The sequence below is a fragment of the Plectropomus leopardus genome, chromosome 21 (assembly GCF_008729295.1).
Source record: "Plectropomus leopardus isolate mb chromosome 21, YSFRI_Pleo_2.0, whole genome shotgun sequence".
Classification (NCBI taxonomy): domain Eukaryota; kingdom Metazoa; phylum Chordata; class Actinopteri; order Perciformes; family Serranidae; genus Plectropomus; species Plectropomus leopardus.
The window spans coordinates 3,452,376-3,477,867 of record NC_056483.1 but is presented as its reverse complement, the minus strand read 5'-3'; the positions used below and the strand labels follow the sequence as shown (position 1 = coordinate 3,477,867).

At 39.0% G+C, this 25,492-nt stretch overlaps 1 protein-coding gene across 1 annotated transcript in view; it reads left to right on the top strand.

Annotated features, from left to right (window-relative positions):
- dpp6a (dipeptidyl-peptidase 6a) overlaps positions 1–25,492 on the top strand; it is a 114,445-nt gene that overhangs the window by 29,034 nt on the left and 59,919 nt on the right. The window contains exon 2 of the mRNA XM_042510414.1: positions 11,569–11,683. Within this exon, the coding sequence (XP_042366348.1) occupies positions 11,569–11,683 (115 nt within the window). The remainder of the gene's footprint in view (positions 1–11,568; positions 11,684–25,492) is intronic.

The window sequence follows — 25,492 nt, the reverse complement described above, 5'->3', positions numbered from 1 at the left end:
CTTTCTAAAGTGAAGTGAGACTGTGAAGGCAATGCTATTGACTCCAGCTACACATCTTATTTTAGAGTTTGTCACTGACGATCCAATTTGAGTCAGAGGTCTGGGACTTGCTTCACGGAGTCAGCACATTGCACATTTGCAACACAAGGCTAATGATATGCTGGAACGTTTCCCGGCGCTACCTTTGAATAGACATTTGTCATTAACGGTGGCATGCAGCAGTCAGGAGGATGACCACACAAGTCATCAATTTCAACCTGCACCACTGTCTAAGCAGTCATATATCTTTGGTGTGTAGTGTTGCTGAAGTACAGAGATAGAGGTAAATCTTTGATTCGGCGGAGCCACGGTAACATTTGCGGATACATTTCGCTTCCAATGACAGATGTACAGACACACACACCGCCACGGGAGAAAGTGATGAAATGAGGAGAAACTCTGGCTGTATTGTTCTTGTTTCCTAAAGAAGACTTATGTGTTCAGGCTGATAAAATAGAAAGGGGAAAAAAAAAGATTTTGCCTTCATGCATTATACATGAGAGCCAGGCAGGAAGCACTTTTCCCTCATGCGTGTGCCTCATCACTTGTTTAGCCATGTCATAATGCGTGTTCAGCGAGCAGAGCTGTAGCTATAGGGGACGCTCACTGATAAAAACCCTAATCATTCTTACTCTGTTTCCATAGAGACGGGGTACAATACAGGATAGATGTGATTAATTGCCTCTATAGAATGTGCACTTGCATGTAAATGAGCATTTTGCCTTTCGCCGTGGCAGAAATAATATGTAAGGTACACGAATTGTCAGTGATTGGTTTTGATGAGGCAGATTCAAGTTCAGAAAGACTTTTAATCACATGTGCAGATCATGTCATGAGAAGCATTCCTTCAGGTTTATTCCCAAAACGTGCCACACACACTGACTCATCCTCTTGGCAGTGGTTCTTACATGGTATTTTACAGAGATGTGATTTAGTGCAAACTCTGCAGAGAGAGGTCAGCTGGCGGTGGCGCCCTCCCAGCATCTCTCTAATGGACTGGAAGAGATTCACTCGCAAATCAAACAAACCAGGCGGAAGAAGCTCAAGAACAACGCACACACGCACACACACACGCACACATACACAGTGGCCAGTTTGAAATTAGTTCTCCTGCAGTGAGTAACAAACAAGACGGCTTGTTTATGCACAGCACTACAGCGGCGCAATGTTGTATGACAACAATGAAATTGTCGAGTTGCGTTTCGATTCAATCATGTCCCCTTCATGTTCTTTGACCTGTGAAGCATAGAGTTGGGAGAGGCGCGTGATTTTGGAATCAGAGATTAAAACTTTGATTGAGAAGGGCGTTAAAAGAAAATCAGTCTGTGCTGAAAACCACTTAAACAATCGTTGAGGATTTGGATTTGGGATTAATCTGCTCATATTTTTGCAAAAATGAAGTCAGTTTGAGGGGGATGAGAGAAGCAAAGATCCCAAATCCCTCTATTTGGGGATTAGAATCACATCTCTGCACTGTAAAAATAGGCTGAAATGACACCTAAACTGCCTCTTCTTATGGAGTCATTTAGTATAGTGTAGAAGGGAGGCCAATGTGGTATTTAAAACTACTGCCAACCAAGAGATTTATGTCATTATTTAACCCAAACATTAAACTGAAGTATTTACAATAGATCCTTATTAAAAAAATACATGTTTGAAATTTTATACACGTTACAACTTTTTTTAAACTCAGAAAGGAAGGTAAATTTAATTTTAATCTCATTTATCCAAATATTTTACATAAGTTACTTGTTAAATTGAAGCTTTGCGTATGTTTTTACTTATGTCTTCAGGTGTTCTTTTTTGTCAGCAGTGGTTTACATTGTACATTAGATTTTGGTCATGTTCATCCAACTTCTCAAAAAATTAGGAATGTGTACTCTTAACTTGTCGGTCTTGTCGGAATGGTTATCAGACAGACAACATCAACAACATCACGCAGAGTTCTGGTTTAGCCAGTGGATATCCAAGTTAATCAGCGTTAATCAATATGAGGAGAAAATTGCATATGAATTCAGATTAAGAAAAAAAAAGGTAATAAAAACGAAAAATCGTCATGAGATGACAGCTAGTGGGTTTGGACTCTGCATTTTGGCCAGTGCATTTCACCTCTTTTACCCTCCTCTCGGACTGTTAACCTGCTGCTCAAACATAATTGGTTAATACTACTCAGACTATTAATCAAAACTGAAATGCTTCTAATACCAACTTGTTGTCCTGCCACCTACAGATGCTCATATCTGTTTATTTAGATTGATTACTGGTTCCCGAACCAGAATAATCAAATTACAAAGCCCAGGGTTTCCCGCACATTAATTTATTTCAGGCGACCCATCACAAGATCAGTATCTGTCGCAAGATATCAATTTATGGTTTTGGAGCTTGACCTTCCATGAGGTTAACTGTAGTGATATATATACTGTTTGGTTATCCTTTGTGCCACACTCGTAGCACAGGGGGTACTCTAGACACAGATGGAGCAGTAGACCTCCAGGCGCAGTGAAACTTTAGCGTTCATTACGCTGGTTCTAAAAATTTGTTTTCACTTGCCTCTGCAGCAGCTACTCCTCCTGTCCATCAATCTGTTCTGATCACTTCTGATTTTAATTAGACTGATCAATTATCAGCCTGAGAGTCAAACCCCACAAGGAGCTGCTGAGGAAAATCAAACTTAAGGTAATACAAAGTGACACACACAAACAATGCAAAGTTTGTTGATCCCTTCCCCCAATCATACCTTATGTGTCTATGTAATCTAATCTAGACCTTATTTATCATTCAGTTTTGAAAGTTTGTATTCTTTATTTATGTAGATTACACACCAGTGTTTTTACACCACCTTTTACAAGACCTTAATTTGGAGTTTATTGACCTTTTGTAGTCAGTGTTTGGAGGGAGCATTGTCTGTAAAAAGAAAACAAGAACAATGTAGGCAGGGTTTTAGACGAGGTTGGAAGATAATAGAGATTGTAGCAGACCCACTGCACCCTATGTGGTGTAAATATGCATTCTTACCTTTAGGGCAAAGGTATAGTATGCCCAGAATGTGGACTAAAAGAGGCATTACATCATTTGTCTCCGGTTTGATTTACAAGTATTGAGGCTTTGTATGTTTTTATGATGCTTGTTTTTACTGTATATAACGTGTTGCTGATGTGTTTATCAAACTCTTTTATGCTCAGTTGTGCAGCGTGAATTCCCCATAGGGCGATAAAAGATTCATTCATTCATTCAGTTCTGCCAGATAATTGTTGCTTGCAGTTTTCCTCATTGACTGAAGCCACAAACAGTCTTGAATAACTAAATGCGTCTTTAATTTCTGATGTTTTGTTGACTCTAGTGTCAGCAGCTGCTCTCATCAGCTTCTGTTGCTACTCGTTGTGTCAGCCAACCTCAGACCTGTCATGCTGAGAGACGTCGCTCTAATTATTTTATGATTTGCATCGGTTGCTGTTGGTGAGTCTGTACCCAACACGAGGTTACAGATTTGATCCACTTAGATGCCAACTTGTTTCTGTTAACAGCATGTGCCATCTTGTGTCTGTCAAAGTGTCAGTGAGCGAAACACTGAACCCCTGGCTGCCTGTTGAGGTCTCTCTGGATAAATGCATGAATTAAAAACTGACTGGCTCATTACATCCAATTCCCATTGTCTGATTCTAGCAGAAAAATACTTTGTTCTTTGCTGTCTGTTGTCATTCAGGCTTTCTATAAGCCCCCCATAGCTGCGTTCCCCTACATCTTCAAAAGCATTGTATGATCAGTGCAGTGTAACAATGTTATATTTTTGGCAACACTATTAACTCTCTTTGTTGTATAATTAAACCAATGGAAATATGCATGAAAGTACTTAAAATATGCAGAAATGTACACGTGCTGTTCCCCATGGGCCTTTAGATAGCAGATACCTTGCATGTTATTGCTTTAGTGTCTTCATTGAGAATCAGAATTAATGACCTATACAGTCACTTATGCTAGAAATCAAAGGCATTATTATTTCATCCTCAGGGAGAGCGCATGTAACCGCGCTCGCACAAGAGATTTCAGTTTGAGCTATTAAAGCGGCAGTGGGAGATGGGCCAAGGCTTCATTTCTAGTTTAGCATCCCATAAAGGGAGCACAAATGGAGCAGTTACTCACGCTATACAGCCTCTCTGATGACTTGTTCCTTGTCAAAGTGGCTACTTTTTTCCCCTTCAAACTTGACTTTATTTTCCATTAGTTTTACCATCATTACCATTTACCACCATCATGTTGAGAGATTTACTCCTAGTTAGCAGGTTAGCTATCCCCTTCTTACGGTACAGAATAATTTTTGCAATATTTAGAATGTGAATCTGAAGAAGATGGACTATTTTGACCCAAGAAATTATTCAAGTTTGATAAACTGGAAACTTGCCAAATATTGTATCTGGGTCCAGCGTTTTATAGATCACCATCTCAAATTCAGTTTTATAATGAACAGCTTTCAAAACCAGTGAAATTATTGAATATTTTGGTGGTGGTCAGTTTCCTCTGACTGCAGCTCCAAAGTGAAGATAACAATAATAAAAAAAAAGTTGATATGGTCAGCTGAGTTGCTTTCAGTTATTAAAGTGCCCTCATAGCAATAAACCTAATGAACAGTTGTGAGTGTTGCAGCAAGTGCTGTTCAGGCTTTTGCCCCGAGCTTCGCCTCTCAGGATACAGGCTGCACTAGCATATTGGTTGAGGTTGCTGGGGCTGTATGTAGCACATGCCTCAAGGATGGAAAAAAGGTATGTATTTCCGCCATATTGTATCTGCATGTTTTGCTGGTTAAAAATACATATTTAGTCTGTGGTTTTACTTTATATTATATACTAAATATTTTCTTTAAACAGCACAAGAGTTGAACATCCATCAAAGAAATTCAAGTAAGGTAAATGGGAGCATTTCTTTTGTGTTACTTTCCATATTATGAAAAGCACCTTTGCCTTTGCTTGTCAAAACATGGGCTGCTGTATTCTGAATGAGCTGAAGCCCCTGGACAGCTTTTATGTTACAGTAATAGACTGCCAGACAAGTGTTTCCAACTCTGGCAGGAAAAGAAATCGTCATAATTTTTTTTAATGTTCTAGAGAAGGCTACTTCGGTGATGGTGCTGATTTAGGGAAATAAACTGATTAGCATTATCAGTTAAGTGGTCCTGCGAATGATATGAGTGATATGAGTTCCAAGTAGAGCTGCTGCAACTTTGCGTTGAAATGGACCAGTTAAGGTGGTTTGGATATCTGATGGGGATGGTCCCTGTTTGAGGTATTCTGGGCACATCCAACTAGTCAGAGGTCCTGGGCTAGGCCTAGAGCATGCTGGGGGGACCTGCGAATGCCTTACGGTCTCTCAGGAGGAGCTGGAAAATGTTGCTGGGTAGAGGGACATCTGGAGTACTTTGCCAAAATGGGCCAGTTGAGGTGATTGAGGCATTCGATCAGGATGCCTCCTGATTGCTTCCACTTAGAGGGGATACACCAAAAGGCCCTGGGGAAGACCCAGAACATGCTGGGGGGATTTTATTTCTCATCTGTCCTGGGAATGCCATAGGGTCCCCCAGTGGAGCTGGAAAGTGTTGCTGGGTAGAGGGACATCTGGATTACTTTGCTCAACCTGCTGCCTCTGTGACCCAGTCTCGGATAAGCAGATGAAAGTGGATGGATGATTGTACCAGATCACTCCGAATATGCACACACTTTCAGCATTTTTTATGGTCCAACAAATAAAAATGCTGAAATGGCTGTGTTCTCAAAACTCTTAGAATAACTTTTGCAGCTGTTGACTGTGAGAGACATCAGCACAGTGTTGCATTTCACACCCTTGGGGCGGTATCAGCACTCATGATTCCTGTGCATGCTCTGTGATTTAAACATGACAGCTGCTGAGGACAAGAAAACACCAGGATCTTGTTTTTTATTTGAGTTTTGGTCCTGAATTCATCTGCAGTGTCCCACTCTTTTTTTTCTCATCCTGTCATGTTCTGGTCACGCCTCAAGCTTTCCTGTCAGTGAGTCTTCCTGCGGCCTCCCAATGTGTCATTTATTTACTGTTCCTGTAAGCTCTGATGTCTGTCTCCTCACTGCTCATTTTATACCTCATCTCTCTTCTGCCATATAATCACACCGTCATTACTCCGGCACATAAGGTCTGGCTAATTAGTCCAATCATTATTATAATTACAGATCAGAGGGGCATGATCAGGAAGGTTAGGCAAGGTTTCCAGCCTGTGTCTGCACTCTTACCCAGGCTGAATACGTGATTACCATTATTCCCTCCAAGCCCAGGAACAGAAAAGAAGTCTGAAGTTCTTGGTGAGGTTTCTGTCTTTGGTCTTTTAGGCTGAATTGTTTGGGGTCCAATTATTGCTGTGCTTCAACCCCAGCAAAGTATGGATCCTCAAAAGAATGCTGCTCATTCGCTGTCTGAGAGGGAGCTTGTGAGGTTTTGTATTTTTTTGGATGGTTTCCAGTGTCAGTGTTTTCCCACAGAGATGTTGATCTATATGGAAATGCTGTTTGACACTGACTCTTTAGTCATCATAAGAGTGCAATAGATCTTTCAGCATGGCGGATGTTAGTGTCGCAGAGTGTGGAGAGAAAATAACAGAAGCAATTTTCAGACTTGCAGCATCTGTGTATGTGTTTGCTTGTGCTACAGTGGTACAGCTGCCATTGGACAGTCCACTTAGCTTTTTTTCTCACTTTTATTTGACAGTGGTAAATCCATAGACTGTGTAAAAGAAGTGGCCTCTTGGTCTTAAAGGGATACTTTGCCAATTTTCAACCATTGTATCGTAACAATGTGGGTACTAGGTGTAAATAGACTCTTTGTCTTTGAACTTTGTTTCCCAGCAATAAATGCATATTTTGGCAGAAGATGCCCCTTTCTCTCGCTTAAACTGAGATTATTCAGTAAAACTAGGCAGTGCTAATCAAACATGAACCAATATTCGGTTACTGAGTTAAAAGTTTTATAGAGACATATTTTAGTGCACTGTTTAACTGTAAAACAAGATCATTTGATACCAGCCAGCCGCCGTACTGTTTTAGGATGAGCTTGCCAATACCGACTCATATTAGGGCTCATTTATTCTCTATGTTTAATATGTATATAGACATGGTCACCTTCCTTATGTACTCTGCATTTGTTTTTACGCATTTGTGCACATTCTCTGACAACTTAAGGATATGCATAATATGAAGCCGGAGAACCGGAGAGTGAGGGGGCAGTGTAGCGTATCTCCATTGAGATACGACAATAGGAGACAATGAAGGTCCTGGGTTTTTTGGCTGTTAAGTAAAAGCAAAAGCCACAGCCCTTTTTTGTTTTCTCTGGTACGGTAACACCAACGTTAAAAGTATTTATGTCTTTCTACTGCATATAGCCCAGTTTTATGAAAAGACCATCCTGCCAAATACTTCTTTAAAAGTGAAGTGCCTTCAATCTGCAGTCTTTCCAGTTGTCAGCAGGGGGTGACTCCACTGGCTTCAAAGAAATTGGATTGTATAAAAGTCTATCTACTATCTAGTCTATCTACTCACTTAATGTATTACTTCAGTAAGCATTCTCCTCAATTGCCAGTTTCAGGTCTTCTTTAATACAGAATTTTTTTTTCATTATGGTCCCATTTTAAGTAAAAAGACAATAAAGCAGGGCACCTTGTGATTGACACGTTACTACCAATGCAGTGTCCTCAGGCTCAAATTCACCCTCACTGACAAATATGGTCACTTCTAGCGTCCAAAAAACTTTCTTCCCATCAGAGTAAGAAACATTGAGTGACTTTATCAATAAAATCTTTACCTGAAAACGTTGGTCTAAGACACACTGTGAGATTTGATGCTACACTGAGCAGCTGAGTTGATTCCTGTATGATGCGTAATGGAACAAAATCACATGGACATTTAAATGGTCACTTTACCTTTAACAAATAGCTTTGCTACACAGCATGTCTCAAGCTGAAGCCCATCCAGATTTAGTTGAGGTTGCCCTACAGTCTGCATTTCCACATATGCACACAGCCACACAGACGCAGAGATAAGATTGCTAAATTTAAGACGCTGTGATGGAATCATGCCCAGCTTTCAATTGCGTTATCTACAGCACATAGAAGAGATAATAAACAGTCATTGCTCAGCACAGTATGAGTTATTTCTGCATCTCTTTTATTGTGCATTAGACACATTGAGCACTCTTTCATGCTTGCTTTCCATCCCATTATTGCATGTAAGTAGTTGCTCTCTATAGAGCATTTTTTTTCTCCAATTTTTTCACTATTTCCATATTGTAAATCCCACATATACTATCGACTACAACAATCAGCAGAGGGCTCAATGCCTCTCTCATAAAATCTCCAGCAGGATTTTCAGTTCTGCAGAAACACATAAAGATTGTTTCAGAGAGATGGCTGAGCACAGAATTATAGAAAATAAATCACATCGCAGACTGTCAGCTCATCACCCACAACAATGCATTTTATCAGCTGAAATGATCCCCTCTCAAGAAGAACCGACTGAACTCATGAGTGGGCATGTTTGTTGTTTGTTTATAGATCTATTCATTTTGCAATAATTTGTTCTGCTCACCATTGTTTTATTGGAGACTTTGTGGTGCATTTGTTTGAGTTTGGACCCATGAGGAAGATGATTTATTGTTGAATATTAATGACATGAGTGACAACAACTTCTGTTGTCACTCAGGCTTGGTCTATTGTTTGATTTTGCACAAGCTGCTGGATCTCCTGGATGGTCATGACCCACTCATTGAATCTAGAGTACAAAAGGAAAAGTAAGTGTGATATAAAATTTCTGGGTCTTTATTGTTAAAAAGTTATATTGTTAATCATAGGTGTTTTTGCGGCCACCTGTTTCTGTTTTTCTATCAGCTTCTTAAGCATTAATCGTTGGAGTTTTGTAGAAGCCAGTCTATTTTCTTCAGGCTTCAAATAAAGATCCATGTGTGTTTGTGTGTGTGTGTGTGTGTGTGTTTGTGTTGTGTGTGTGTGTGTGTGTGTGTGTGTGTGTGTGTGTGTGTGTGTGTGTGAGTCTGTATATCCATCGGCTTTTTACACTCCAAAACGGGTGTTTTGTAGCAGCCTGTCTTTGTGTGTTTATCAGCTTTATATGCTCAAATCATAGGTGTTTTGTAGCGACCATCAGTGGGGATAGTGCCATGAAAAGCGTTTTTTTTTTTAACAGAGAAGAGGCTGCTTTTCTCCTTGGATTGCACCCAGACATTGGGTTTTTTAAGCCAAAACATGATATTTTCTCTTTTTTTGTGCCTAGAAAATGTATTGTTGCAGAAATGTACATTTTTACTTCTAACTGGCTGTTTTGGTTTTGTTTTGTTTTGTTTTGTTTTTTGCAGTGGCTCATGGGTATCCTAATATTTCTAGCCATTAGCCAGACCAGGCTGTTTCAGAAAAGTTTAAATAGTTCAAATAAAAAAACTGATGTCTACAACATAAATTTTACTTGTATCATCCAAAATAACTATTGTTTTACTGTGTTGAAAATACTGAGGATATAATTAAAAGAAAACTTTTAGATGGGAACTTGCAGCTGAAAAAGATTTATGAAACAGCTCAATCACATTTATCCTTTATAATCTGTCAAAAGCTTATCGAACCCCTCTTACTGAGAGCAAATCACTCACCATCTGCACTCCCTAGTTCACAAACTGAATAGATACATTACATGTAAAACAACATGTTTAATTTTTACTTGTTCTTTTGTCGTGCCCTTGTGGCTGTCGCTGCTCTGCATCTACAGCTAACTAACTTGTAATGAATGTGTGTAATGGGCAGTCTGGTAAATACCCTCGATTGCTCTTATCTCCAGGCTAATGATGTCTTGGGCCCCTTTCAATTAAGGTGGGAACGAGGTCACTAAAAGGTTTGCTTCATAGCTCAGCCATTCAGCTTCATTAAAGCCTTAGCGTGTATTCATTAAGGCTCCAGCCACAGGTCCCCGAAGCACATGCTCTGCTTCGTTCTTTTTATCCTCTATAAACTAATTAAGAACTTATTAATCCTCCACTAATAGTTTGGGCGCTGGACTCTTTCTGCAGGGTCCCTCTTGGTTGTGGTTTTGGCGTTGGTGGATCTGTGTGTGAGCCAGACCAAGCAGCTTGAGGTGGAAACTTTCAGGGATGATTTGTCTTAAAATTCACAAATTGAGCCAATTATCTCTGGGTGTTTAATTTGCTCAAGGGGTTCAGTAGCATCACCATCATGCTTCAGCTGGCACAGAATTTAAAACTATATTGAATTTATACTATATTGAGTTTGTGAGGAAAACTTTGACTGTGGTGAATGAAGAATCCAAAATTGGAGACAATTCTTGCAGTCTGCTTAAAAAATTGTTTGCTAACACCTAATAACAACTGTAGCAGGTGAGGGGTTAAAAAAAAGTAGCCTGCGCAAGCTAGCCAGCCAGATTAACTTCTTCTCTGATAGTTTTATGTTTTGAGTCTACCTGAGATTTTGTTGCATTAAGTTATTTAACTAATACTTTGTTTTTATTGAAATAAAATTTCACCATCTTTGTACATTTCTATTAGGCTATTATCATGAAAACAAAACAGGCTACACTTATTTAATCTTAGGTATAGCAAGATACAGATTTTACCAGCAAATTTAGCTGTTGAATAACTGTAGAATAAGGAGAGTTTAGTACATGTAGCTCTGAGCGTTAAGTTTGGAGGACATCCAGATTCACCTATAGCTGCTGACTGGACTGTCTTGAATTATTACTGTAATATATTGTGAAAACTATGTGCTCATGTAATTTTTCACCGAACCTAGCCACCTGCTGCACATTACCGTGTGTCAAATGCATTTCCCTTCTGCACATTATTTGATTTGAGCAAGGACATGAAGCCTAAAACCACTTTGCCCCTATTGTTTTTATTTCATATCCTGCGGTGATACTTTGTCTCGTGCCATATTCATCCCTCAGAATTCACTTATAACAATATTAAATGGCAATAAGTTCATTTCTGAATTTGTCGCTCAGACCAGAAAAAAGAAAAATTCCCCTCAAGGTTCCTCATAACTCAGACTCATTTTCCCAACCCCAGAGATTCTCTCTGCTGTTGTCGAGCTTTTGTCAAGCATGCAATTCACCAACGTGTCTTGGGCTCCATTTTTATCTGTCACATTCGTTTGGGGGTGATGGCTGCTGATGCTCGGCTCATTAAGAATTCTCCCCCCTCCTCCTCCCGCTGCTGCTGCTGCTGGCATGTCTCCTTGAGAACCGAGATGCTGCGACTGACTCACGTTCGTCCTTGACTGACACCCCCAGCGGTCCCTTTCATGAGTTTGCTATTTACCTCTGATTATTTTCCTTTTCTTCAGTCTCTTTAGATGTTTCTCTCTTTTCTTTCTCACATCCCGCATGTTGTTTCAATTTTCTTCCATTTTGTTCTCCTTCTTGCTTCGTAACTCTGATTCGCTCCCACAATAGTCTTTTTACAGTTCTGACCATGTCTTTTCTCTTCCTCTCTGTGTCTCTGCAGGAGCTGGTGGGCAGTAACCCTCCGCAGAGGAACTGGAAGGGAATAGCGATCGCCCTTCTTGTCATTCTGGTCATCTGCTCGCTGATCGTCACCTCCGTCATCCTGTTGACACCAGGTACACAGCACAGAACGGAGAGGAGTGTGTGTTGGGGAGGGGGTCACGGCACCATACACCACACGTCGCTTTGTTTACACAGCCATTATTATGCAAAGACATGCCCATTACGTTTCACAATCAATCCCAACACGAACAATGGAAACAGTAACGTGTGTATGTCAGTATCTCTGTCCTTGTGTGCGGTCCACGCTCTTGTGCAATATTTGCTGTGTCACCCACTGAAATGTCACTGTTATCTTCCACATGGGTACTCTTTCTTGTTATAACGGACTTGTTTAGTGAAGGTCAGTAGACCTCATTGAAGTCAGCTTGTGCAACATTGCTTTCTTCAGAAACGCCGTCCCCATATATCTCCTTTGTTTAGTTCTGCAGTGATAGTCAACTTACTGCCTGCAGGCCATATCTGGCCCCCAATAAGGTGCCAGGTGGCCCCCCAACCACTTTCTAATTCACAAAAAATAAAGTGATTCATACTGGGAATAGTTTTTGCAAAGTATGTGTAGAGTGCCAGAATGCATAAAACAGCATCAAAAAGTGCCAGTGGAGGATTCATACCCCAACAGAGCTCCGTACTAAGTCAAATGTCCTAAAATCCTATAAATGTCAAAATCATAGAAAACTGTAAAAGTCCTCGAAATCTCCTAATATACTAGACACTTTCTAAAATTCTAGGAACATCATAAAATCCTCCTTATACAGTCATAGAAAACTCATGAAATCATAAAAACACTCAAATGTACTAAGATCCCAGAAACCCAGAATCCCTCAAATTCAATAAATTTCCTAAAATCCTTAAAATGTCCTAAAATTCTCAAAACATACCAAAATCTCAGAAATGTCCTAAAATCCTAGAAATGTCCTCAAATCTGACAAACATGTATGGGGCTGCTGCGACTGGCCTGCAGCCCAAGCAAAGCAAGTTCAGTATCCCTGGTTTACACACATATCCCTGCACACACACATATTGGACAGTTTCTTTAGTTATTTTAAGTTTAATTTCAGAATGACCTTCAAGTATTGTGTTTGCAGAGTTACATGAAAGTTTGATCAATAGGCCATCTGTTTATATTCAAGCTCATAAAGCTCCATGACATGGTTTTATGTGCTGCCAGAGCCAAATCAGTCAATACAACTGCCGATGTGTGCGCACTATAATTCAGTCGCAAAGACAGTAATCACTGTGCCCTTGTTTATGATTTTCTGTCGCAGACAATTGCAGTTAATGTTTCTGAGGATGTTGAGGGCGTGGTGGGAAAGCAGGCTCTACTATTGTAAAATAAATTCAGTTTTTCCACATAATCCTCAGAGATCTAGACGGGTGTCAGAGCAAAACATCGCCGGCGTAGAGTGGCAGGTGTCAAAGCAGCGAGGCCTAAAACGCTTCGTCACCTCCTGGCAGCGACCTGTTCCTGTCCCGGGGCGTTTGTTATGGACTCGGATGAACCTGAGCTGTTTAATGTGGCACTTCCAAACATGGTGGGCCAGCGGGAGTCAGGCAGAAAGTAGAGGTCGAGGCAGGTGGTGTCTCCAGCTTGTACCTCGTCCTAATCCGTCCCTCCCCGCGTTGACTATGTGTGCTCAAGCAGAACCACTGTTCCGCTCCAAGTCTCGACACAAGCTGGGTTGTAGCGGCCACTGTGGGGCCGCCAGCAGACTGCCCATTAAAGGAGCTGTTTGCGGAGGATATGAGGTATTTTAGGAGCTTTGGGGATATTAGAATATGTTCTGGCCTCATCAGATGCAGTTTTGAAAGTTGGTGTGGATTAATTGGGTATTCTGACCAGCTGAGATGAGCTTCAGGATAATCTCACTCCATAAATCATTCCTCAAGGACAGTGGCTTGTTTGACCAAAGACAGTTTATTTTTCTCCTTTCTGGGGATATCAGATTCGAGATGGAACAGCTAATTGAATCCCTGGGTTTGAAGATCTTTTTTGTGCTCATCAGGTTAACGGAAAAGCTTACTCTTAGAGGAACAGCTCACCCCCAAATCAAAAAACACATATTTTTTCTCTTACCTGCAGTGCTATTTATCAAGTGAGATGGTTTTGGACTGAGTTTCAGAGTTACTTCTGCATGGTGACATGGCTTGCAAGTGTAGTTCATAGTTTCTACACGAAACTACTCAAAACAAGGTCTATAGATCTGACTGCACCATATTTACGTCTGAGCCCGAGAGAGTTGTAACAGAGCCAAACCCAAACTCGGTGCATGCTCTCTTTGTTATGCCTCTGTGATAATAGTTGGGTTTAATTACAGATTTTTGCAAAACTTAAGCCATATTTTTGAAATGTGGATAAACACAATTGCGAGATGACTTTCCAGTGAGTGATATTATGCTCCCGCGATAAGAAACATTGCGATGGATGTTCAAAACATTAGCAGGTTTATTTCTATTGCAGCCACGACACTAGCCGTCATTATTTCCAATTGAAGGCCACGTAGGCGTGTTATGTGAGCGATAATGTAAAGGCGAGCCCCTTATACGTGGAAGCAGCCACATATGGGGGATTTCTGGGAGGTCCACGATTTCACAGAGAAACTGTGGATTCAAAACTTTCGGATGATCCGCTCCGCTGATGCTGCATTATTGTGACTGTCATGACCTGTTGATGGTGATGTATACCACATTAGAAATGGTTTACATTATTAGATGTTGTCATTTTTAATACCCACCAAATTATAATAGGTCTTATGGAGTTATGGTGGACACTTATTAATCTGCTCCTCTGGAGCTTGAACAGGTGCAAATTACCCTGTGCACAGAATAATGTCAACTGTTGTATATTTCTGTGCTTTTGCACTTGCTGCACCACAAATTGCTCTCTGAGCCAAATAATACATTGCATTGAATTGAACGTACTTAAAATTTCTGATTTTACTTAATCAACTAGGACACCGCTGTCTTTTGTATATTTTTGTGTGCTGTCAGTCTGGGGCTGTTTTCTTTGTTTGGGCCTGCATGCTTCAGCGTGCTCCCAACTTTGCGGCAACAGCTCAATTCAGAAGGTCCTTGTTCTGTTTCCATATGACTTGTGCCCCTGCACAAAGTCGAGTCCACAAAGAACACAAAGCCCTGACCTCAGCCCCATCCAACACCTTTAGGAATGAACTGAAACACCGACTGCGAGCCAGTGTTATCGCCCAACATCAGCGGACTCAGTAATGCTCTTGTGGCTGAATGGGAGCAAATCCCTGAGGCTTTGTTCCAATATCTTGTAGAAAACCCCCTTAGAGGTGTGGATACTGCTGTAGTAGCCAATGAATTTGAAATCATTTGATTAAAAATCACATTTATGTCTAATAAGTGGGAAGTAATGACGTGCGTTTGGAGCATCTTCCCTTTTCTAGCTGTAGAACCTTTGCACAATCCACATCAGTGAGAAATGGTGCAGATTTAATAATTTAAGTCATAACAGACATTGGATTTTACTTCGTTTTTTTAAAAAAACAGAGTAAATGTCCCTTAAATACTGCGTATAAATATACAGGGATCATTATTACACTTTTTTACAGACAAATTGTGTGTTGAGAAACTGTGATGTGTTTCTCTTCACCAAAAAAAACACTGAAAAACGTATCTCACAGACTACTGATGACGATCTCCAAAATGCAGGCGCCACAAGCCGAGTATGCGACTGTATTGCATTCTATTCTTTGAGGCAATGCGGTCTATTCAGCCCCCTGTCTGTGCAGAAATTACTATCTCTGCCTCTTAAAATGAATTCCTCCCTGTATGATTGTGAACAAAACAGTGAGTATAGGAAGAATGCCCTGATTTTCTGCCACTGATATCACAACTATATGCTTTCTGGTGCTATAAATCAGTCAGAAACTGTATTGCCACTTTACGTTAGAATAAGACGAAAGCGCACTGCAACCATCATGTATGAATCTACATGTATTTCAGGTTTGAAGAAATTCTTTGTAGCGTAACATTTTTCATGAGTCATAGGATTATTTTCTGGCCTCAATTTGTCTTTAAAAGTCAAAATGTCCCTAAATTTTAGCTTGGCAGCACTTCACCATGGCTCTGTGTTTTTTGTATATGTTTGATTAGTGTGTGTGTGGTTTGTGTGAAAAGAACTAATGACGACGTCCCATATTAAGACCAGTTTAGTTATTGATTAGAGCAAATAAGAGGCTGAATTAATAATGTAAGTTTTAGATCTCAAATGGTAAGTAAATGCAGGCAATTGTGCCAGAAAATTAAGCTTCTTTAAAAAATAAAAAAAAATAAAAAAAATCCTTTGAACAAGGTGAATCTTTGCACTGATTTTAAGAAAATAAGATTTTAAGGGCCTAATTACAGACATTTCTTTGGGCAAATTTGGCATTTTTTGCACTGCAGATGAGCCCCAGAGTGCAAGTTACATCACTAAGAGGTTTTGTAACAGTGTTGAGGTGCTTTGGGGAGACTTTTTCTATTAAAAAGCTAAATCCAGCAGGCGTTCAGCACAACGTATTTAGCTGTAATTACACATCAAGGAGAAACATTTTGGGCACAAGGGCACCTCAAACTGCAAACTGCAGCAGTGCGGCTCATGTGAGGAGTTATGAGATAGCGTGTTGTTTCCACTCAGTTAAGAGGGTTTGTTGATGGATGTTCCCCTGCCAGACAGGCCAGCCAGTTTCTAACTGCTCCTGACAACCACTTTGTTCTCACACACATGCACACAATTATACACACACACATGCACACACGCACGCACAGAGTTTCGCTCTCCTTTTCCTTCTCTGACAACCTGCGTCTGCTGTAACTGATAGCTCCATATTGCTAAGAGGTTGCTCTGTTCTCTGCATCAATACAACTTGGTCTGATGTTCACAATTGGCATCTGGGTATTCCTCAGACTGAGGGATGTCAGGTTGACTGACAGGTTGACAGCTGGCTGAAACTGTGAATCCATGTTGCATTGATTTGATGCAGCTGAATTTAAGCAGTCACAGAGGTTGTTGCATGAAGCCGTCGCTACATCACATCACTCACAGAATCAAAAATACTTTATTGGTCCCGGCAGGGAAATTGTGGCTCGTTACAGTCGCTCAGATGCCAGCATAGAGAAATATCGCAAATAGAGATAAGAGCGAGCATAAATATACAGGAATATAATACAGTAAGAGTAAACAATAAACACAGTATGTAAATATTATATATTAGAAAAATATTAAGTATGGATAGTATGCTGACTACGTAAGTCTGTAAAAATATAAATGTAAGAAATACAGTGATAAATGATTAGTACTGAAATGAGAATATTTACATTATAATTTTGATAATGTGCTGATTGTGTAAATTTTGTAAAATATAAAACTGAGACCAATGCTACAATGCAGTGTATAAAAGTAGTGTGTGAGCTAAAAATATGAAGATATAAATATGTGTGTAAAGCTGCAACAATGAACTACAAAGATATGCATAAGCAAGATTAACAATAAGAGTATATATACAATATATGCAATGTGTAACATGATAAATGTACATTCAAGAGTTGGAAGAATATTGCACATTTGAATAATTGCACAGAGGTGTGCTGTGGTTGAAATATTGCACCAAATATTGCAGTTAAAACAATGATATAAAGAATTATTACACATTAAAAATCTAGTTAGTTAAGTTGTGATGTGTTTAAGTGTTTTGGAGTGTCGGAACCTAACTTGAGTTTTTATATTTCCCCAACTTTCAATAGGGACGAAAGGAAGAAGAAAAAAAATGGATTTTGTTCTTCAAAACCTTGAAGTTGTAACAAAGAACCTTGTGTTTCTTAAAGTATATTTTAGGCTTTATTTTTAAGGTGGTATATGCTATGAAGAAGTAAACATCATCACCATAATTCTGATGATTGTTTTTTTTTTTTAAATATTTAAGTAAGTATAATATAATACAGTTACTTTTGGCACTTGAGTACAGTTAGTATCACTATCACTATCACTATCACTATCTCACCACTGGAAATATGACAAAATATACTGCCGGATTTAATCATATCTCTGCATACATGACGGAAACATACAGGCTCCTGATAATATGCATGCTACTCTGTCTGTGACTGTGGCGTCCCATTATTTTTGTACCAACTAAGAGAGCCGTCGAGAGGATTTTAGACGTAAAATGTTTTTCGATGCACTGTTCACCTCTCACACAAAACAAAAACTTATTTTTTTCAATTATTTATATTTTTTGTGTTTTATTTATACTGTTAACTGTCCCATTAAGCTTTTGGGGACTTTCATTTCCCAACATCTAAATGCTGTTTTAAAGATTCCTCCACACCGCTGGGAGGAAGATTCTTCGGACTAAGAGCTTGTGGTTATTATTTATTTATGTCCTTTTTACAGTAGAATTCAGACAGAATTAGTATAAAGTAGAATTTAAAGATAGAGTCTAAAAATGTCGATATCTATTAGAAAATAGTTATAGTTATAGTTATAGATATTTACTTTGCCATTATTAGATTTTCACTTATAGTTCAGCACAGGGAGCTTTATTTCACCTTGGAGGATATTTGAGTTAAGGACACACCCATGTACATCAGCTCAGTATTGAATGAGATCGCTGAAGCCAACAGTGGTAAAACAGGCTACAACATAACCAATCAGGGCAATTATGCACCGATTATGTCCACTAAAAGTAAAAAGAAACATAAAAAAAAAAAAAAAGGAAAATAAGTTTGAAAAATACCAAAAATTCCAGAGAACTCAGTATCTATTGTACTCGCGGTTGTGTATCTCCACACTTTAAACTTGAAACAACTAATTTTTGGCCACAAGGGGGCAGAAGAAACAAGCTATGAAGACTTAACTGACATATTATCTCTTAATACCTTTGATATGGTGAACATTTTAACAAGCAGTTGCATCTAACAGACACAAAGACATATTAGCATTTATATTAGCATGTCTTGATTTTGTCCACTTCCTGTCTAATATTTACTCTCTTTTAAGCTCTGCATTGACCTCCAGTTCAAAGGTAGTGAATATATAAGAACAACATACTGTACATACAAAGCCTCTGCATGATTCGATAGGATTTCATTTTCTGTCAACACTGCAGACTTATTGTACTTGACTGAGTCACATGGAGACATTTTCACATTGTCGGGTTCAGTGTTTGATCAAATCTCTACTGTATGGGAAAGAGGCCGTGTCACATTAGCATATAAACTGCACATGTGAGCTGACCCTGCTGGGGCCCCACAGTTTGGCTTTTGTCACACTAATGCAAAAATTCTGCCTATGATCACAGTGCGTCTGTGAGGGCGAGATAAAGACATACTTTGCTGCAGAATATGGATTTGCCTTTAAGAGACTGTGCTATATATGAAAATGAAATGTAAACTTGCGCATATATAGCTTAATTTTTTCCCCCAGTGACTGCCTCTGTCTTTAATCCATAAATCTGGCTATCATAACTGATTAGAAAATCATTATTTCCCTTTAAGCCTTGCCATCTGATGGGAGGCTGCAACTTATGTGCACTATTACATCTCCCTGCAGTCTAAACACAGTCTGGTGACTCTGATAATCACACTCGAAACTCAAGTGATGCGCCGAGCAGATGCCTTCAAAGGTGTTTTTGTCCCTCATGATGAAATCGGGGAGGAACTGAGGATCAGTTGGTGGCTGTCCATCTGTTAGGCACAATATGCCGTGCAGCGTTCACACGCAGCCGACGCACAAGTTCGGAGAATGATGCAAGCCATTGTTGTGCTCTTGCAATTTAAAACCACTTTGACTGGTAAAAGAAAGGAAGTCAGATTTTGTTAACTTTATGAATTTTGTCCAAAAGTGTTCTCCATTTTTCATAGATATTTTTTTTCAGTCACTGCTGATTTTATATGACTTGCATTTGGATGAATGGGGGACATGATATATGGCATATCATCACCATCACTCATAGCAAATGATGTATATTTACAGCTGCATTGTTTCAGAAGGAAAAGGATCTATCGAAATAATGTCAGCCAGAGCATCTTATTTTAGAAAGCTGTTCTGCTGTTTCTTGTTCCTATAGTGGATCAATCAATTAATCCAGTGTGTTCTTACCTGGGCATGGGGACACTAAGATGGGACATCAGCACTCTAAGAGGTCATGATAAATATTTAACAATCAAGTTAATAACCAGGGAACTGTATGAGGAATAAAAATACAATTTTGTTTCATAAAAGTGTTTATTTCCTAAGAAAAGTTGTAAAAGGAGAGTAAAATGTGAAAAATACTGCATAGTTTTACTTCTTGTGCTCCAATTTTATTTCTTTTACTCTGATTTATTTATTTTAGCTCCACTTTATGGTTATTTTTTTCCAACTCTGTTTATGAGACTTTTTATAATGCCTCGTACTACTTTTATATCTTGTCATAATTCCGTTTTATGCCTTGTGTAAAACACTTTGAATTACCGCGCCGTTAAAGGTGCTATGCAAATTGGCTTTGCTTCTTCAGCTATAGAAAAGCAACTATCTGAAAAGCTAAAAGTTATTCTTTAAGTAAATGTCTCACAAATAATCGATGTGCACCTCATAATGAGGGATCATGAATGCAATTTGCTAAATTTTAGTACCACAGCAGTTCAGAGGGCTAAATGTAAGCATGTAACTAGAGCAACATGCGCAAACTTCTACTTTTAGTCTAAAATGAATTGATTAGATTTTTATAGGCAAAGGTGATTATATGAATACGAACACAGAAATATTAGCAATAAAATGTACATTAAGTATTAAAATGGCCCATCACGTATCGTATTACTGTATTTTATATAATGTTTTCAGATTATTACTAATATTTTAATATATGGGGATCATTTCAATGATGCTCAAAAGTGTGCAGTGTTAACTAGTTTCTATAGCAATGTGTAGTTATTCAATATAATTTAATATTTTCTGTTTACAATCTTAATGTGAATAGTAACTGTATATTTAGTGAGGTAAAAATGCAATATCAAAATCGAAATATAAGTATAAAGTTGCAGGAAAAGAAGGAATACTCAAGAAGATATTGCACTTAAGTACAATACTTGAGTAAATGTACTTGGTTACTTTCCACTAGTGCAAACATTTTGAACCGCTTGGAATAATTGATTCATAAAAAATTAATGATTAATAAAAAAATATCCAACGACTTTTTGACCTATGCGAGTCATTTTTCCCGTTTCTCACTAAATGATTAATTAGTTAATTAAAGAATTCTTGATAGCAGCCCTACGTGCTGTTCAAGTGTATTTCAGTTGCCTGAAGTTGAAATGCACACAAGGTGTCAAGACTTTGTGGATGACAGAACTTTTGATGTGTTATTGATATTTCAGATCCTCTTGAGAGATGTGGCTGTCACTGAAGTGTGAATGTTGCTCTTTGGTGTTACTTTTCTGAAGTAAGATTTCAGATCACATCTAGTTGTTGAGATCTCACATTGATCCGAAGGCTGACATTAAACTAACCCTTTTTTCAACACTGTGTAATGTGATGGTGTTTACATGACAAGAGGAAGATGTTTAGTGTCACTTTATGTCGCCAGACTCTGTCTGAACCTCCCCTCCTTCCATCCGTCTGCTCTCTAAAGATGATTTCTGCGACAGCTGCGACGGGCAGATCAAAGCGTGTGTCAGATTAAAATTAGGGGACGTGGTCACAGTTAGGCTTTTGCTGCAGAAACATTTGGAGCTCGTCTTTGTGGTTCAGTGGCGTTATGCAGTCGGAGGACGTCTGTCTTAATGGTGCAGGTTTCAGAAGTTCCTCCCTCTGTTTACTTCTGTGTTAGTTGGACTGGAATCGGCCCCGGTGTTTTGGCCCAGATCGGACCGTCACAATCGACCACACAAATGAATTATATGTTTCACATCATAATAAGTCATAGGTTGTTTTTATTTCAGCATATTAAATGTGAGGTTGAGGGATCTTCCCAATTTTGAGAGCTGACTGCTTAATTTTCTGCATTCTGGTGAATTTGAGCCCTTTCTGCTTCAATTCATGGTGGAAATGCCATGGTACATGCTGCTTCAATCATGCATAGTTGCTTCTTCTTATTTATATTTTATGGCAGATAGCAACCATTGCTTTTGAGGTTGCTGCCACCTCTTACTGCTGAATTATCTGAGGCAGTCTTGGCATCTATTCAGCACTGTAACGCACACATGAGGCCCCCTGTAATTAACCTTTCCTGCAGTACAGAAGGAGTGAATTTTAACATCTTCCATAGTGAGGACACCGATCATTTGAAATGCACAATAGAATTAAGCAGAACAATGGGCACAGATCATTGTATTGACTTAAATGTTGGAGGATCTAGCATTCATTTAAAATGATCTACTGACCCATAACTGTCTAATTTCAGCACCTCTTGTAACTTAAATACTCATATATGTGTATATATATATATATACTGTTATATAAATATATATATAAATATATATACAGAATATCTGACCCTCTATCTTTTCCCCTTATGTAACTTGTGCAGTCAGCACTGACCATCACATTCACAGGCACTTAAACACACACGCGCAGAACTGCATTTATTTTGACAGGCTGAAGATAAAGATAGTTGTGTGCCCAAAAGGCACATCGGCCCACTGGGAATGTTTCCAGTCTGCTAGATGGCCAGTCCGGCCGCCCTGAGTATATCCATTACTAACATGCATTATTTATGTTGAGCCAAAGTTTGATCAGTCTCAGGCTATAGTGGTTTGCAAATATGAGTGTAATATGACCATATAAATAGTCAGTCGTTTTTATGGATATGACATGTTTGTGATGGTCCTTCCTTTAACCGGCTACATAAAACATTCTGTGCTTGGCTTGATTTTGCCCGTTCTCTTTTTAGCATCTCTTTGGTCTGGCCATTGGGATGGTAATGTTGTTCAGTCAGTCCAACAAGTTCTCATCCCAAGTCGTCACATATTGTCGCTTTGTCAGTGGACTTCTGCATCTACATATTACGCTGTGGGTATCCTGTGTCAGATGTTGATTTTGCGGGATGCTGCCAATGACTTCAGGATATCAACAAAATCACATGGTGCAGTTATGCTACAAAAGCGAGCTTTTAAGTTTGGGCAATAAAAGTACAAAATCACATTCAGACAGGAAGCAAACACCAGACTCCTACATGAAAGTCCAAGTTTTGTTGGATCCATCCACCACCCCTATGGCCTGCTTTATAGGGACATTCCTGCTCCTTTTGTGACATTGTTACCAGCAGCGTTTTGACTTTGTGTCATACAGTGCCGTATCATGCAGACTCAATATGTTCCATCTCAAAACTTAACTGATGCCGTCTGTCTGTGATGCTGCTACAGCAGGTGCTATCTGCTCATCCAGAAGCGTACAGTAACACCACGAATGGTTCTGTCCACCTGAGTTCTCACCTGATGCTGTTTTGGTGTATCATACAGCTGCAAAAGGTGGCTTCTGGCTTTGAGACCTTATGCTGAAATCACTGAGTAAGTGGCAGTGTTCAGAATCAGAACCTCTAGTCTAAAGTGTTTCTCACTTCTTTCAAAATCATGAAACAAGTTTTGGTCTACTGAAGTCTTAAGTGGACTAATGCTTTGTTTTAAGACAAAGTACCTGCAAAACTAATGGTGTTCTTAATCTTGTTGAGCCATCACAGTTTTGCAGGTTGACTAATGCATCTTTTCATTTCGTCTTTAGAGCCTTGTCCCTTGTGTTTACTGTCAGTACAGTATTCAAATCAACTTTTATTGAGATACTATAGGTGATCTGTCACTCTGAAGGTTTTATATGAAGGCCATTTATAAAACAGTTGCTATGACAACACAATAAGGGACATGGTAAGCCCAAGTCGCTTAGATACCTCTTTAATGATGGAAATATATGTGCTTGTGAGAAGCTTCGGTGTCTGTGAGTTTAAATGTGTTCGCCAAACATTATCCTTTTTATTGAAAAAAGCTTTCAAACTTACATTGCACCTTTGTTTATTGTGAATATAGTGTTACTGACTCTAAATCACTGACATCAGAGACACTCTTGAGCACTTGAATGCATCATGTAAAAGGTTTGAAACAAGCCACATTTTCCTCCACATTACCAGACAGCCATATCACAGATTTCATGTCCCTGTCACTTGATTATAGCTTTAATAGATTCAATGCTTTACTTACATGGAGTGAAATCAGTGGCTGCCTGGGTAGTAGAAAAAGCTTTCATCAGTCTGAGAACAGAGAGTGTTGTATGATTATTTTTTTAATGTAAAGTGTATGCAATTATATTTCACTGCCTGCTAAAAACACCAGTGTGGTCTTTTGATTGTTCGGTTTCAGAGGTTTCTCTGCCGCTGAATAATCAAAAGACATCCCACCTTATGGATCCTCAAACTCACCTAAAAGCATTTTCATTATTTCTGGTTTCAATAGACAAAATGTGGAGGGTCACAAAGTAGTGTGTTCGCTGATGCTCGGGCTTTTCAACCTCGCAAAGAAAAGAGTTTCATAACTTTTTTTACCACCAGATCTGGTTGTCAAGATAGTGAAAATAAAGCAAAACACCACTCTGATATTGACTATTTATGTTGTCCAGTGTCTGTTTGTTTGTGTTTGTTTTTGTTAGTTTCTGTAATTGTAATTCTATAAATCACTACTATAACTTCATGCTTTTTCACTTTTTCCTTACTGATTCTATTCTTTTCATCTTTTCATCAAGAAATTTTTGGAACATTTTTTCAGATGAATATAGATAAATATTACTGTTACTAACAATCATTGCAGTCCCAGTGGTGATAACAGAGACACATGAAATTGAGGCATTAGTTAGTTAATCTTATTTAAATAGAGAAAGAGGAGGAAAAACATGCTAAGTATAAATGCTCAGACACTATAAACATTTTTTCTTTCCATAATAATGAAAAGCATTAAAAGTGTAATACGAACTGCAGTTCCTTCCTGTTGTAAGTAACATTATACATACTGTAAAACAACAATACTGGAGAAATGTACTGTAAGGCTCTCTTTTTATTGCAGAATACTGACCTTTTCTCAATTGCATGCTTGTGTAATAAAAGAACAAATATTTCTGCTGCCATTGCAGCCAAAAAAGAAAAGAAAAAAAAAGTTACCTTAGATATGCGATGACAGCCGCAGCCTGGACACTGGCAGGCTTACCAGGGGAATCAAACATCACACATTAAAGACAGTCCTGTAGCTAAAATATCACGTCTTTGATCCTCATACCAACGTGTCCGTCAACTGCCACGTCTTGTCAAAGTGTGCAGGAGAATGAATCCCTCAAAAAATGTTTTGAATTCAGTGTTAAAGATGGAACTTGAGCGTGAGAATGCTCTCACAAAGAAGCTCCTGTTGTATTGTCTTTTGCCGTTTATCCTCCCGCCACGTATATGGAGGTAAAACGATTCATATTATGTAGCGGAAGATGATATGATGAGCATTGATGGATGAAATTAAGCTGAAATGAATTGCAGGAGGCATGTGCTGTAAATACGTTTGTCTGGTCTGATGATCAGAAGCCGCGCTGGTCTTAATCAAAGGCCTGCGGGAGTTACAGTGATGCTCTGCTTTGTTACTTTGCTCGTGTTTTATTTCTGTCTCAGCTATGCTCTTTATTCTTTTAAAGGTGAACACTTTCAGCCTGCAGAAAAAAAACATTAAGACGCAGTTGTTTAGGTGAGGACGTTCTATAATATTACAGCTTTTGTTCTCAGAAAAAAGAAAGAAAATGATTCTTATCATCGTTCGGACTCGAATCGCTCTGACTGAATTCTGTGACCAGTTTAGACCAGACGGTTAAGATCATAGGAGCGCTGCAACACACTTCATCTTATTGCAACATTGGAAGTTTCCCT